The sequence below is a fragment of the Squalius cephalus genome, assembly GCF_949319135.1.
Source record: "Squalius cephalus genome assembly, chromosome: 13".
NCBI lineage: Eukaryota > Metazoa > Chordata > Actinopteri > Cypriniformes > Leuciscidae > Squalius > Squalius cephalus.
In genome coordinates, this window is record NC_137134.1 from 5,900,856 (window position 1) to 5,916,978 (window position 16,123).

The window sequence follows — 16,123 nt, forward strand, 5'->3', positions numbered from 1 at the left end:
AAATACTGACATTTTCTCTTTCTTTCTTATACACACCAGGCACGGCGTTATGGGTGCGTTAGTAGGCCGCCCACCCACTTTTCAACAGGCCCACCCAAAACTTTTCTTCAAAAAAAAAAAAAAAAAAAAAAAAAAGTTTAATATATTCTAATTTTGTCAAGAACTATAAAAAAAAGGTAAAATAGTCTAATGTTTAGTTTTAAAAAGCTGGTTATGTCTATTTTGATGTTTCTGCGTAAATTCAGCAGACAGTAGCTCGGGTTTGTTCTGATCAGAGCTCGTGAGTGGAGAGCGCATTTCTGAATATTCCACTCCGCTCGCTCATTTCGCAGGGTCGCTCGGTCAACCCAGAATGGCCTGAGCCTGGCTCGAAAATATGTGGAATAAGGGCTGCCTCCGACTTAAATGAACAACTAGCCTACTAGTCGACTAGAAACAAATTTAAGCCAGGGGTGCCCAATCCTGCTCCTGCCGATCGACTGTCCTGCACAGTTCATCTCCAACCCTAAACAAAACTCAATGAAGTGGTCAAAATCATGTCTTACATGTCATGTCACAGGGATGCACCGATCCGATACTCGGTATCGGCTCCGATACTGCCATTTTTGGCGGATCGGGTAACTTATCGGTCAGACGAGGCCGATCCAAATCCGATATTGTGTGTATACTATTCTGTGTTATTATTAAGCCCCACAAAAGGCACACAAACATTATAAAGCACCATAAGTTTTCGTGCACAATATTATAAGTGTTCTGAAGCCATTATATAGTATAATGTGAGATAGAAATTAATAATTAAGTCGTTAAATTCAAGATCACATAAACGTTTCCCTCAGCTGCGGCTGTCAATCATTCTTCATTCAGCACTCAAACAGCGCGTCGCATCCGGTTATGACAGAACACACGATGAAACTCTCTCCAAGATGATTCAATGTTACTATTGTTATACTTGATCTGTAGATAAAGGTCTATGGTTTCGCATAAAACAACTATCTTGCTGGACTTTATTGCTGTACCTTAATCATGTTACTTTCTACCGCTGTGGGCCGCACTGTATTGGAGCCTTTCATATCATAATACAGTGACGCAATGAAAGATTATTAATAGCCGTTCTTGTTCTGTCCTATCTATCATATGTTGCTACCCCATTAAACAGCTGTGCTATACATTTAAAAAAATGTCTCAATTTTATAGTAGGCTATATATATAATAATTGCTATTTTTGATTTTTATCTTGTTTTTCATGAATGTATTTTACAACAATACAAAGAGCAATGTGTAAAGTTTTACCAGATTTAGTGTTACACTTATTGTCTCTAATTTGTTCCCCACTAAACTTTTTTTTTTCACAAAATGTTCAGATTTTATACAATTATTGTGCACTCGTGATTTTTCTAGACTAAATTTTACTGCTGAATTATCCACTAACATAGTTTATAAAAGCATTTATGTCAGATTATGATCATATATTTTTTGTTGTTGTTGTTTTTCTTTTTTTCAGTTCTTATTATCAGTTCAACACAGAGTTATAGAAATTCTACTTGATTAAAAAAAAAACTGCGCTGGTATCGGTACGGATCGGTATCGGCCGATACTCAGAATTTTTGGTATCGGATCGGATCGATTCTGAAAAAATGGTATCGTTGCATCTCCAGACATATTTGCGCATCTCATGATGTATCATATCTTTCTCGGCGACCAGCGCCGTTGCTAGGAGGGCGCCAGCGCCTCTGCCTCGCGAGTGCATGATAGCCCTGAAGACGCCTAGCAATGGTATACCTTTAGTGGTAGTATACCTTTAGTTAAGTTACAGTCAAGAGTCTTCGTAGCGCACTAAGAGACAACGCCAGGTATGATGCATAATGGAGATTACAAAGCGCTCTTCTTTGGTCAGAACCATGGAGAGCGATCGCGGAGAGGTCCGTCCTATGCACCGACACTTTTTACAATGCAACAAAATATTTAAAGAGCATCAAGCTATTAAAATTTATATTATACGCACAGATAATATAACAGTATATTAGTCCGTAATTTTTATTAGGTTAAACAGTGATTGAGTAACGTTTTTAATTTAAGGCCCACCCACAATCTGGCCCATCCAAAACTGAAATCCTGGTGCCGTGCCTGACACACACAATCATCTGAAGCGTGTTGACGACATACTGAGCAGAACTTGTCTCGTCGTAAACTAACCAATCGCGGGACTCCCCATTGTCTGCTTTTCTCCATCGTTCTTTAAAAAAAACGTTTTTTGACCTTCGCCTCTTTGTCCACTGGCTCCTCCTGAGATGTTTTCTCTGCAGACCTCTTTTGCCTGCGATGTAACGCCACATTTTTTTGAAGGTGTGCCTCTAAAAGTGTCCGCCATCCGTGTGAAACAGTATTCTATTTTTATTTATTTTTTATTTAGGTGAAGCGAGTTTACCCGCCACAACACAAAATCACCCGCATTTGGCGGGTGCTAATTTCCATCCCTGTCACAAACTTTAGTGATTCCAGTTAGATTCACTTAAGTCTGCATTTGTAGCCTGCCTAACACCACCAGTACTCTCTGATTGTCCATCCATGCGAATCAGAACTTTAAATCCTTGATTATAAACTACACTGTGCTATATCCAGTTGAAAAATCAAAAAATGATGACAGAGATAGCCGCAAGTACCAGTGATTTTGTCTCGCACGAGCTTGCAGGACTCGATCTCTCCGATGCTGCCGAACAGACTCTTGAGCTCTTCCTGCGTCATGTTCTGCGGGAGGTAGTTCACAATCAGATTGGTTTTACTGTCCTCGGTGTCGCTGGGCATCTCCACTGGTGCCGTGCAGTTGTTGGAGACACTGTTGGGGCCGTTGCTGGTGGGACAGCTCGGCCCGTTGGACAGCTGAGTCTCCATGGCTGCAATCACCTGCTATAGAGGCGCAAACACACACTGAGTGAGTGAAGACAACAGGAAGATGACAAATGAGAGGCTGTTGAGGGTAGCTTGTCTTTTGCCAGAGCTGTCAAACCTGACTCACACTTCCACATATTCAAACTTGGTGCATTATGTTTTGTTACAAACTGCATATATTTAGTGTCATGGAAATCAGACCTGGCATCATGCCGTCTTCATTTGTCATATTAGAATATAGGACAGATGAGAGATGAGAGCTCAAACGGACAGAAAACAACTGCGCTTTATCTAAGGGACAGAAAAATGCCTAATTTGGCTTTGGATCATTTAAAATATAGCGAACGAATCATATGATCTTTCTCTGTTCACATCTCCGTTCGATTCGATTCCAATTTTGATGTAATTTATTTTGGTATCAGTTATAAGCTATTTTGCTTGCCTGGAAAAGGAAATTCTCCTTAAAGGGATGGTTCGGAGTAAAATCAACCTAGGGTCCTTTGCACCATGACCTCGAGCCAAACCCCCCTCCCCAGAGGCCTTTTCTCCCTTGGTTGAACATTATTAAAGTTAGAGCTTATTTAGAGACATCAGCATGGTTTAGTGCAGGCGCTAATGGATCCAAGGCTGAATCTGCTAAATTACCGCACTAATAATGCCCAGAATGGCACCAAACTTCTACAGTCGTACAAATAGCTTCTGTACTCATATAAAAACAGCCATTGGAAAGTTTGTAAGTACATCAGGAGTTTGTTTAAATAACACTTTCCTGACGGCTCATGCTACCACTAACCCGGACGTCGACGTCACTTCAGTGATTTGGGAAAAACCTGTAAATGTCCTGGCAGAAAGCCATGCATAAGGATGGAGTGTAACGACGCCCAGTTCCAGGAATGCACTAATATTTTGTTGGTAGTACCAGTTTACAACAATTATTAGTTAACACTAAGTTGTCAACACTTCAGAAAAAAATAATTCGTCGTTACACTTCATCCTTATGCATGGCTTTCTGCCAGGACTTTTACGTGCTTTTCTCAAATCACAGAAGTGACGTCGATGTCCGGGTTAGCGGTAGCATGAGCCGACAGGCAAGTGTTATTTAAATAAACTCCTGATGTACTTACAAACTTTCCATTGCCTCGTTTTATGAGTACAGAACCTATTTGTACTACTGTAGAAGTTTGGTACCATTCTGGGCATTATTAGTGGGGTAATTTACAAGATACAGCCTTGGATCCATTAGCGCCTGCACTAAGCCATCCGGCTGATCTCTCTAAATAAGCTCTAACTTTAATAATGTTCGACCAAGGGAGAAAAGGCTTCTCTGGGGTGTTTGGCTCGAGGTCATGGTGCAAATGACCCTAGGTTGATTTTACTCCGAACAATCCCTTTAACTAATTCTGCAAACTATAACCAAGAGAATTATGATGTGGTACATATCAGGGAAATTAAAAGAACAACAGGGGAGCTTGTGAGTCTGATAAATCATAAAAAAAGACCAGCACACATGCAAAAAACCCAACAAACAAACAACAGCACCAGAACCAGTGTCATTCCCACCATGCAAACAAAGGAAAGGATTCTGGGAAAGGGAAACTTCAGAACAAAAGGCACTTCCACAAACAGGGTAGAAATCGGCAACTGATAATTATCTTTGCTTTAAAGCATTGACTAAAGCCCATGTTTTTAACAGAGCTATTAGAACAGAGCTATTAGAACAGAGCTATTAGAACAGAGCTATTAGAACAGAGCTATTAGAACAGAGCTATTAGAACAGAGCTATTAGAACAGAGCTATTAGATTGTCATGAATGACAATCTGTTGATTTTTAACTGTAAAACCAAGTAATCAGTAAAAACTGAGCACCCACAGAGCAATAATAATCTTTGTAACATGTAAGTTGATGCGCTGCACTTACTGCCTCAGATGCGGACATTTTAATGACGGACAAAAATATCTGACATTCACTGGTGAAAAGCCTCATAACTCCATTTGAGCTTAATTTTGGAAAAATGTTAAAAATATAACGACACATGCAAGTGTCTGACCATGCATACAGCCACAATACTAACTTTAATTATTTAAAAAATAATTTTACTTTCCTGAATAGAAGCGGTTCAACACTAACTTGCCATGGGGACGCATCCTCGGATGAGCTCCTGCGATCCACAGCTAATGCGCACACTGCCTTGCGACTTACATGGGATGACTTGACAACACTGGATGCGTCAACGTCACATTGAGTAGGCCATACTATTGGAATTCAAGATTGGTTGACTGCCAAATTAAAATCTTAAACCGAACGATAAAATAACATTATTAACCGGTTAATGTTAATTTTAAATAAGCGTTTCTGTTCCAAATGTTTAAACTTGAATTCGTTTTCATTTTGTTTGTTCCTTCGTTTTTCGTTTGTTTCTGGTTTTTGTTTTCATTCCTTGAACCGGTTCAGAGCCCTACTTAAAATACTCATATATGGTATGGTCATTTATGGTCATAAGGTTTACTTTTGTGTAAACTCTCACAAAAAAAAAAAAAAACATTGTGCTTATGTAAAATAAAGAAAAGAATCTGCGGTCTAATTCTAATTTAACAGTCTTGTTGGTTAACAAGCTTCTGTTGTCAGTTAAAAAAATAATAATTTGCATCCCTATTTAGTACGACTGCACAATTAATCGAATTTGTAATCGTGATTACAATTATGGATGCCACAATTATGTAATTGTTTAAAAGGCGCAAAAAAAAGAAGTTCACTTACATTATTCTGTGTGCTTAAGATGTTTTTTTTGTTTGTCTTTCTTTAGCTTATTTTAAAGGTGCAGTGTGTAATTTTAGCAGCACCTAGTGGTGAGTTTGCGAATTGCAACCAACAGAAGTTACGGTGGTTGACAGGAAGTGATGTCGTCATATGAGACAGCAGAGAGTAGCCAGTTCAGCAATGAGGTTTCTTAAAGATAAATGAAGAAATTAGGTTTACTTAATTATTCAGTAAAACGACGTTATTGTGATTATTATTGCTACTTATTCTTCATTGTGTCAGTGTTTTATTCGCTGACTTTAGCTTTAGCTTCTTTGCATGAAGAACAACATAGTGACGAAATGCGTTTGTGGGTTTAGTGTTGATGTAACCCGCTAGTTAATAGTCGCAATTACAATTTCAAGGGAATAATCGACAATTATGATTTGTCATAATCGTGCAGCCCTACTATTTAGTACCCTTTTTGTGGAAAGTGCCAGAAAAGCAAAACAAACGAAAGGAAGAATTCATGCAGCCATCAGATCAGAATCACGTTCTACAACCTAAAAGAAACCAGTCACGACACCCTACAAACACAAGTGACTCATCTGAACACAATCAAATGATTTTAGACACAGTTGTCCAGAGATCAGCACAGCCCACAGTAACACTGGACTGTGATGAAAGAAATGAAGTCCCACAAACCCCAGTCCACGGCTCGGCTGCCCACGAGCCGCTTCTCAGAAGAGAAGCCACATCACACAGCCTGACTGCCATGATGGCCGGAGAGGACGTCTGCAAACAAGAGCACATCAGAGTCAGTCACGCACACACGCCAACATTAGCTCCCTACTCTTGGCCTCTGTGTACCTGCAATGCTTCAGCACAAACATGCCGAGTAATGTTAGTGTCACAATTAGAGATGGAAACGGTTAATAGATTATCGATTAATTGTCGACAAGAATTTACTCGATTACAGTTTTTCTCGATTGGTTTGGCTCATTTCTTGAAACCGAGATGACATTCTCAAAATAACATGGACAAATCTCCAAACCACCTTGCAATTGTTCACAACAGAATGTCATTTTTCATTGGTTTTATCAAATTGCAAATGCTTTAGTACATGTCTCAAGTGACTCTGTGCTTTTTTTCAAATGATTATGTACAAGTAGCTACAGTTAGCACAATGAGCCCACATTTAGCACATTTTCCAAATAAATAGATCTTGCTGATCTAAACTGATTAGTTGATTTTTCAGTGAAATGGTTACTCTCTCCAAAACATATCAGCATGGTTTCATTGTGTAAGTCATCATATGCACAATTGTCTGTTCAACTGTCAAAATTAGTCAAAGATATAATACCATGAAAGAATTTCTTGGAACATTTGATAAATTTATGACAGTACTTGACAATCAATCAGGTGAAATTAGAACTAACGAAGGAGCAGTTTCCCACATCTCAGATGACCAATCAAACAGTTAGGGTTTTTGTTTGTGTTTATAACTGTTCACATTTACAGAATCCTGTATATGTTTTCTTTTCACAGTATGTTCTCTAATGTTAACATTTCTTTGTACGAATAAAAATGTTTACAGTTTCCTTGAGTACGAGTGGTTTATTGGAGGCTGATTTTACTGTAAAATCTTTTAGTTTTATTCATAGTGGTATTCTGTTGCTAGACCTGTGCCTCAGTGACAAAACGTCTAAGCATTTTGACTTGCAGTGCTTAAACAATGCCAAAGGTATAATGCATTTTGGGGGCATTGACTATTTATATGAGAAGGATATTTAGTTTTGACACATGGATAAACTGTTTTGGGAGAGATATGAGCTTTTGCAGGGGATCCATGGTGTTGTGCTAAACCATCCAGGTTATTTTGACAAAAGCACTAAATGAATGCACATGTGCCAAGGCAATTGAGAAGGATCTGTGCTATTTTGACTGTACTGACCTTTTATATGGGAAAGGAATCTGCTTTTGAAGCATGGAAGAAGAGTTTGGGGAAAGATATTTGATTTTGCTAGTGAGCTATAATGTTGAGCAGAACTGTAAGACTGTTTGGCCAAATGACCTTATGGTTTTGAGAATGTCATCTCGGTTTCAAGAAATGAGCCAAACCAATCGAGAAAAACTGTAAATTAAAGTCGGCTAATTGACCTATGGCTAAGCCACGCCCCCTCCACTCACTCAGACAAACAGTCAACATTCGGTAACGGGCGCTATGGCAGTTGTCACAGTAGGAGACATTTCACAGGAGACAATTGATGATTTTTGGAGACAGAAAGATATATATCATCTCAAAGTCACCAAAAGGGCCTTAACTATGCATTGGAGGGTTTTATTAATCATTTTATTTTGAGAAGGTCGATGAAAAGCTTCAGCTCCAGACAAAGATTTAACGTTACAGGTCAGTGTGTGTGTAACGTTATAGTTTGGTGCTATTTCGCTTCAAACGCTCGCTTTATACGCGCGTCCTATTCGCTTTGGACGCGCAAATGGATTCAAAATGTTCAAGCGTCGGACTAGACGCGATACGCGCGAATTTGACGCTCTATTCGCGTTTGGTGTGAACTCAGCATAATGAACAGGCTGCAATGTCAAGATTGCAATGCTGGAATGTGTGTGTCAGAGAGAGAGAGGCGCGGGCGTGATCGCGATCGAACAGTGGAAGCATAAAAACATACTCCATTTTGTTCATACAGGACATCATTAAAACTGCAAAGTGTTTAGCCTACTTATATTTGTGTAAAACACAACATTGTGCTTTTGTCAAACTGTACTCGTCAAACTGCAACTCAGCTAGAAGCTAGGCTAACGTTACGTTAGAGATGTTAAAGATAACGTGCTGCTGCTGCTAATGTTTCAAGTTTTTCATTCAAGTAGTTTACCAGATAGATTATTATATGTAGGCTTAATATTGTAGGCTAAGCCTACCCATGTAGATTTTTATTTAAAGTGTATTTTATGTTGCTTAATGTTTCACATGCAACAGGTGAGCCAGTGCACAATTATTTTTTATGCATTTTAATTTTCTGTAGATAATTTATTTTGTTAATTTATTAACTACATACATGCCATTATCCCAACTGTTACAATAAAACATCAACTGAGCAATATAACATGCATTTTTATTCAGTAGCCTATAAGCAATATTTAGCTTTTTATGTTAAAGACACTATTGATACTGTGAGAAATTTACATTCTCAGGAAAATAGCCGCTTATCAGTTAATCGTTAATCGATCGATAAGGTCAATCAATTAATGATTAATGAATTAATCGATAATTTGCATCCCTAGTCACAATACAAACTGATCTTCATAAAGACAGGAAGCGTGCACAGATCAGGCCATATAATGAATCCTATGGCAAAGGCATCATGATATTACGGTCTGCATTAGGGGTGTAACAGTACACACATTTGTAGCAGGACATATTAAACACTACATTTCTCTGCAGATAGGAGTAATGACATCTGACAGTTTTTAAACCCTATAGTGCAGAATCAGATAATTGCTTTTATACTGATTATTGGCTGATGTATCATTGGAGTTTTGGTACAGGTATTCTGCATTTGTACAGAATTAATTGTTTTAACCATTGCACATGCGTAATTCCCAAGTTCTAAACAGGAGGCATGCTTTATATTAAACGCTTCAAAATAACTCATACAATAACTATTTGAAGCCTTCTTTTTATCATGTAGAATTATTTATAGGGATGCTTCAATCAGGATTTTATAGACTTAATTTGATGGGGCCTTTTTTTTTTCTTTTTTCTTTTTTTTTTTTTTTACATTTTTCTAAATATATATAATTATCTGACCAAAATGTTTTATCATGCATTTTTGTTTGTAAAATGGGACAATTGTTGCAGAATAGCTCACACACAGCACAAGCCTGAACTGAATTCACAAAAAAAGAAGTGTAAACAGTTAAGGTTACAAAATTTAGTCATTCAAGAGCAGTGTCATTAAAATCAGAGACCGCAGCAGGATTATGAGGGCTGCTGTCACTTTAAGACCGAGTGCACGGATGGGGCGGGCGATACGACAGAAATATCATTAAATTTAAATTTGTCTAAATGTGTAATATTCCTGGTAAAAATATGGTAACCTAGGCTATTTGTGAATTAAAATTTCTAAAGCCAGTGATGTAATGGTCAACTCTAATTTCAGGCCTGTTATTGAAAAAATACAAAAGAAATATAGGCTAACTTATAGTTAACAAGAGATCTTTCTACTCAAGGGAGAATTCTATTGAATAGGCAGAAGGGTCTTTCGAGAGCAGCATACCTTTTCTCTTCACTTAGTGCCCCAAAGGAGATATGCTCACAATTGGATAAATTACTCTTTAATTTCATTTGGAGAAACAAACCTCATAAAATTAACAAAAGCGTCCAATGATATGTTATTTCTAATAAAGTAAAAGAAGTAATGTACAAAATTATTCATAGATGTTATCCTATAAATGCAACCATTAGTAGATATATTCACACTGTTTGTGATAAATGCACGTTTTGTAACACATCACTTGAAGATATTGAACATTTATTTTTGTATTGCCCTTTTTCTATTTCTTTTTGGACTGACTTTAAAATAGATATGACAAAAAAATTAAACAGATGTCTTAATTTAGAACCTCGTGACATTTTACTTTGTTTCCAAAACCCGTATTTTTCTGAAAAACAAAATTATATCAATCTTTTAATTATTTTGGCGAAGTTTTATATCCACAAGACAAAAATAACTCAAAAGAAACCCTCCTATATTACCTTTTATAACACTGATCTCACAATATACTTTGAAACTCTTTCAAACATGAGATCACAAAACAAAAAGCTTATAAAAACAATACAAATTTTAAAGCTTTTCAAATACATATAACTGCCCTGATATTATAAACTTTTATTTCTGTATTTTATTATTTATTTTTATTTTATTATTATGTATATTTATACTTTAGTTGTTGTTGTTATTCTTTGGTTTATATATTTTGAATTGTTTTTACAATGCCTTGTATTTATTTAGTTTGTTGTATTTTATTTGAAATGTTTGTAATTTAACTAAATAAATTTTTTTTTTTTTTTTTTAAATATCATGACTCACGATTTTTTTTAATCACGATTCTTTTTCAAGTTGGTTTTACTATTTTGCAAGTGACTGAGCATTACAGCCAAACTAATGTCCCAATTTTAAAAACAAAGCCTTAGGTAACAAAATATAAAATAAAAAAAAACGAATGGCAGATATTTAGGTCAAAGTGGCGAAGATACAAATCTTTGTCATTAAAAAAATAAGAATACAAAGATAAGATACACATTACAAAACTCAATATACATAAATAAATATATGGAAGTAAAATAATGTCAAATGTTTTTGAAATAAAAAAGCCTGTTGAATTGCACTTGAAAAAAATAGGCATTGCATTAACCATGCTTGCATTTTAATGCATTGTATTTTTAGGGCTTGCATTTTTATGGGCTGAAATTCAACATGGTTGAGTATTTAAGATGTGAATATTTCAATTAAAAACATTTCAAACACATTTTCATTATTAAAAATTCAATAATCCATATTCACCTTTCATATTTCACTTCCAAAATATTCAAACTGTTTAAAAATACAACCTATAATATTTAACAGGCAATTTTCGGTCCATTTTATGTCGCTTTACAAATTCGCTTCCACAAATTCAGTGGTTCAAATTCGACAGTAAATTCAACATTGACATCCAGGAACTGCAGGAAAAGCAGTAGATTACCGAGCTTACTCTCCATCTGCTGTTAGTTGACCCCACCAGCAGGGGGTGCAAGCACGTGTTAAATATTCAACCATGTTGAATTTCAGCCCATAAAAATGCAAGCCCTAAAAATACAATGCATTAAAATGCAAGCATGGTCAATGCAATGCCTATTTTTTTCCAAGTAGTGCAATTCAACAGGCTTTTTTATTTCAAAAACATTTGACATTATTTTACTTCCATATAAATAGTGCTTTATTTTTTCAGATACAGTAGGTGTATTTAGCAGTAGCACTGAATAAAGTAATTAAATTAACAAAATGAAATTAAAACACTACATCATACATTGATTTTTTTTAAAGTTACTATTAAAGTTCAGTCAGTGAGTGATTTTCTCTGTTTTGTGTTGTTTTATTAACATTAAAGGAATCGTTCCCCCAAAAAATTAAAATTGTCATATTTACTCTCTCAAGTTGTTTTAAACCCGAATAAGTTTCTTTTTTGTGTTGAAAATAAGTTATCATGAAAATGTGTGTAGCCAAACAGTTGCTGGTCCCCAGTGTATAGCTTTTTCTCCTATGGAAGTCAATGCGGTCCAGCAACTGCTTGGTTACACAATACACACATTCTTCTAAATATCTTCTTTTGTGTTCAGCACAAGACAGAAATGAATACAGGTTTGGAACAACATTAGGGTGAATAAATAATGACAGAATATAAATGTTTTGGTGAACTATCCCTTTAAAGGACAAGCGGCAGCTAGGGGTGTGACGGTTAGTATATAACCGTGAGACCGACGGTTATAGTTGAACACCGTCATTAGATCTCCATAACCGCCAAAATCGTGTTATTAAAATATATTTACAAACATTTTTTATTATAGAGAATGTTTAAACACTAATTAAAAACAATTGTTAACAGTCTGTGTCATTAATGGTCTACGTCGTTTCCAACTGTATTTGATTCTTTGCCAAGTACCAAGGCAAGTTTTGTTTTGTAAATCGTCAGACATGATTTTTACCACTTCATTAAGTTTTTCTTTGTAGAAAGCCTTTCTTTAAAGCGAATTTCGTTTTGTATAAATTGTATATTAATTTTAATAAATGTTTCATCAACCAATGTATTTAATAAATAAAAAGCAAATAGTAGACAATATAATAACCGTGACACTGAGGCGCCAGCGCGCCGCGTTCACTTGCATTGCATTGTTAAAAGCCTTTCTTTAAAGCGAATTTCGTTTTGTACAAATTGTATCTTAATTTTAATAAATGTTTCATCAACCAATTGCATGTATTTAATAAATAAAAAGCAAATGACAATATAATAACCGTGACATGGAGGCGCCGGTGCGCCGCGTTCACTTGCATTGCATTGTGAACTAGAGCGCATCTCATCGTAAATGAATGAAACTCAGCGTAGGCCTATGCCTCATACATTAGCATTAAATATCTTTGCTGCATCCTTTCTAGAACAGACAAGGGCTTTCTTGCGGCTCGCATCAGCAGAGCATTGCATCGTCCATAGACCGCAAAACAATCAGCGGATGGCGGGCGGGTGTGGCTTTGAAATCTGGTCAAAAAACGTTGGTGCGGATGATGAGTTTTGTGATGCGGTTGCGGATGAAATAATACCCCATCCGCGTATCTCTATTGATAACATTGCTACACAAATATTAATTTTATTTTTTTTAATTTAGCAATCAAATAACTAATCAGTGTCTGCTCGTTTATTCAAACTAAGTTGTCCTATAACAGACGAACGTCGCAACGAAATTCATTCAATTCAAGTGAAATTCATTTCACTGTATGAATTAAACATCTACACTGATTCTTATTAAAGCTACAAAAGCTATTCAGCCGAGAGCAAAGAGTGATTTTCTCTGTCTTGTTCATGACTGCAGTTATTGCGATATGCATATCACAATACATTTGCAATATTTCCATATATTGTGCAGCTCTACTATAAAACATATAGTCTGCCTCTTTCTGTGATAAAACACATCAGCTGGACACTTCAAACACTCGACTGACGATATGAAGCCAGTAAAAACGCATTATTACACATTGTCTTTTGTTGGACAACAGGTTTATAAACATTTGAAGTTTTGGAGGATGTTTGACGCACGTTTTTCCAAAAGAACATTATAAGCGACTCAAACTCGCAGTGTTTTCAGAGATGCAGTTTACTACTGACACACACACATAAAAAAGTCATCATATAAGTAGGCTTTATAAAGAAATGTGCGCAACAAACTTAGGCATGTCAGACTCCTTACCAAAACATGTTAAGGCTCATTTGTGTGCCAGTTCCTATGTCAGCCATGCCAGATGTGATCACTGAACATGAACAGATCGTTCCTGTGTGGACAACTAACATCTGCACCTGCATATACACATATATATACCTCCAGAACTGAGGAAAACACTGGCCTCATGAACACCTGACACACAACACACACCACAAATCACTCATGCAAGCATTCAGATGAAGGAATCAGAGAATTAAACAGAAGAACATCAGCAAGAGACATGTCATTGTTCACCGTCTCTCAGACTAGGCCAAGGTAAGTAAAACTGATTTAACACATCGATCCTTGTTTGATTATGTACAACACACACCACTGTCCTCATAACACAAAGCCTTGCTGAAAACACTCATAGTCAAGAGTGTCTTCATTTACAGATTGTGAATGGTCATTTTAGCACACACACACGTCAAATCTTATTCACGATCACTTTGACCGACACTAAAAAACTAGCTTCAGTTAATGATGGGAGAAACGAAGCTTTTCGGAACTTTGAATCAAATGAATCAATTGCTTCGCAAAATGATTCACTGTTTGGAATCTCTGGAAACGGCACGCGCTGGCGACCCCTGCTGGTCAGAAGTGTGTAAGTGCAGCAAAAATACAAACATCTTTTACAAACCAACTTGTTTTATTTATAGTGGAATCTATTATTAAACAATTAATCTAATACCTTCAAATATGAGGTATACGTGAGGTATATAAAATAATTGTGTTATTTTATTAAATTGTAGGTTGTTTATTTTATCTTATGGAGAGCTTGGTTAATCAGACCAATAAGACACTTAAGTATAACACTGCCTTTATACAAATGTTTAATAAAATGTCTACAAATCCATAAAATTGACCCGAGATCAGGTAAAAATCATAATTGGTAAAGAAATGACGTAACAAAGCCTCGTTTAGTCGAATCACGTGACTTTGGCAGCGCTCGAAGCAAATGATTCGCGAAGGTTTCGAAGCTAAAGCACCCATCACTAGATTCAGTTCTGCGAGGTCAAAGGTCACAGTGCGAATCACATTAACAAGCATCAGCAGGTAAAAAAGTAAAACGCTCAGATAAATGGAAACTTATCCCAGGCAAACTATGTAAAGACAACTACACGGATTTAAACTAAGCAGTTACAAACACTCGGGTAAATGCAATACCAGCTAAACTCGTGTAGTAAACGTAGATAAACTCGGGTAAACCGAGGCATATACACCACTACACTGAAAATACAACAAGATGCAGGTGTAGGTCGGTAAATGAGGAATAAACCAAAAGGTCATTTATCGACGTTAAATTAATCTGCCGACAAAACTAATTTGCCAACACAGAAACAACACAGTAAGTTAGGCCTAAGCGCAAAAGTACAAAAGCAATGAACACTAACTACTGCCACTTTAAAACATTAAAAAAATGCATCTAATGAAAGCATAACACTCACGCCGCTTATTCATTTAACGCTAAAACAAACGCATAACATCTTAAGAAACCGCTTCATATAAAAAGCAATGAGATAAAGCGTCTTTCTTACCTTAATTCGGTTTATAAATTAGCGGCGTCTGCTGATGCGCGCGTTCACACGTTAAGGGGGGCGATGGCGGGAAACGGCGACTCTAAATAAACTGCCATGTGCATGACCCAATCAGGGAGCATCGTGTCGATTCCCTCAAACGCTATTGAACAATGAGAGATGGGCGAACATGAAAGACCGGGACCTTCGTGAGCCCACAGGTGCTGCTGGTCAAGGTGTGATGAGGAGCGCGCGCGCACGTGCCGCTGGGAAGCGCACTAGGCTAGCGTACTGCTCTATACATACTAGTCCGCCTCCCCTCTGTCCAGAAGCTGCCAACATCTTCACGTATAACATTTGAGCCATTCCACCGAATGGGTGACATTTATGTCCCCAGAACATCATATGTATAAAATTGCATGAAAATGAACTCTAAAATACATTTTATTATTAAGCAAAATGTCCACGATTTCCAGTCTGAGACAGGTCAGGTAGTAGCAATATTTGTTTGTTTTTCATACTTTTTTTGAAAACACCACCTTTAATAGGCCCAACAGTGCAGTAAAACACGTCCTATTGGCTTTTATACCTATAAACTTTAAAAACATCTCAGTTTGAAATGAATTCACAGTGGACTAAATCAAAGTGCCACTTCAGGCAGTAAATATTACGAAAATTAACCATGGTTGTATAGTAAAAGTGTAGTAAATATGTTTTTTGCCATTGATTACCATTTGTAAAACCACAGTTTTACTATAATACCATGGTTAAACTATGGTTAGTGTAGCAAAATAAAATAAAAATTTGTGTGTGTAGAAAAACCATGGTTAATTTTCGTAAGGGGCGTGACATAAACATAATACTCATCTGATTATAAATCACCTTCTGATTGAAATGAAAGACTAAATCCTAATCTGTAAACGGTTGAGTACATGCCTATGTCACGTGTAACTG

The 16,123-nt window shown here is 36.7% G+C and overlaps 1 protein-coding gene across 2 annotated transcripts in view; it reads right to left on the reverse strand.

The window, feature by feature from the left end:
• The window catches only part of elavl2 (ELAV like neuron-specific RNA binding protein 2), a 33,480-nt gene extending 18,028 nt beyond the window's left edge, over positions 1–15,452 (reverse strand). For both annotated transcript variants that reach the window (XM_079889676.1, XM_079889675.1), the window contains exons 1-3: positions 15,191–15,452; positions 6,329–6,418; positions 2,661–2,904 (exon numbers count right to left, since the gene is read on the reverse strand). In XM_079889676.1, coding sequence (XP_079745802.1) covers positions 2,661–2,904; positions 6,329–6,400 — 316 coding nt within the window. In that variant the 5' untranslated portion in view covers positions 6,401–6,418; positions 15,191–15,452. The remainder of the gene's footprint in view (positions 1–2,660; positions 2,905–6,328; positions 6,419–15,190) is intronic.
• Positions 15,453–16,123: the final 671 nt, after the last annotated feature.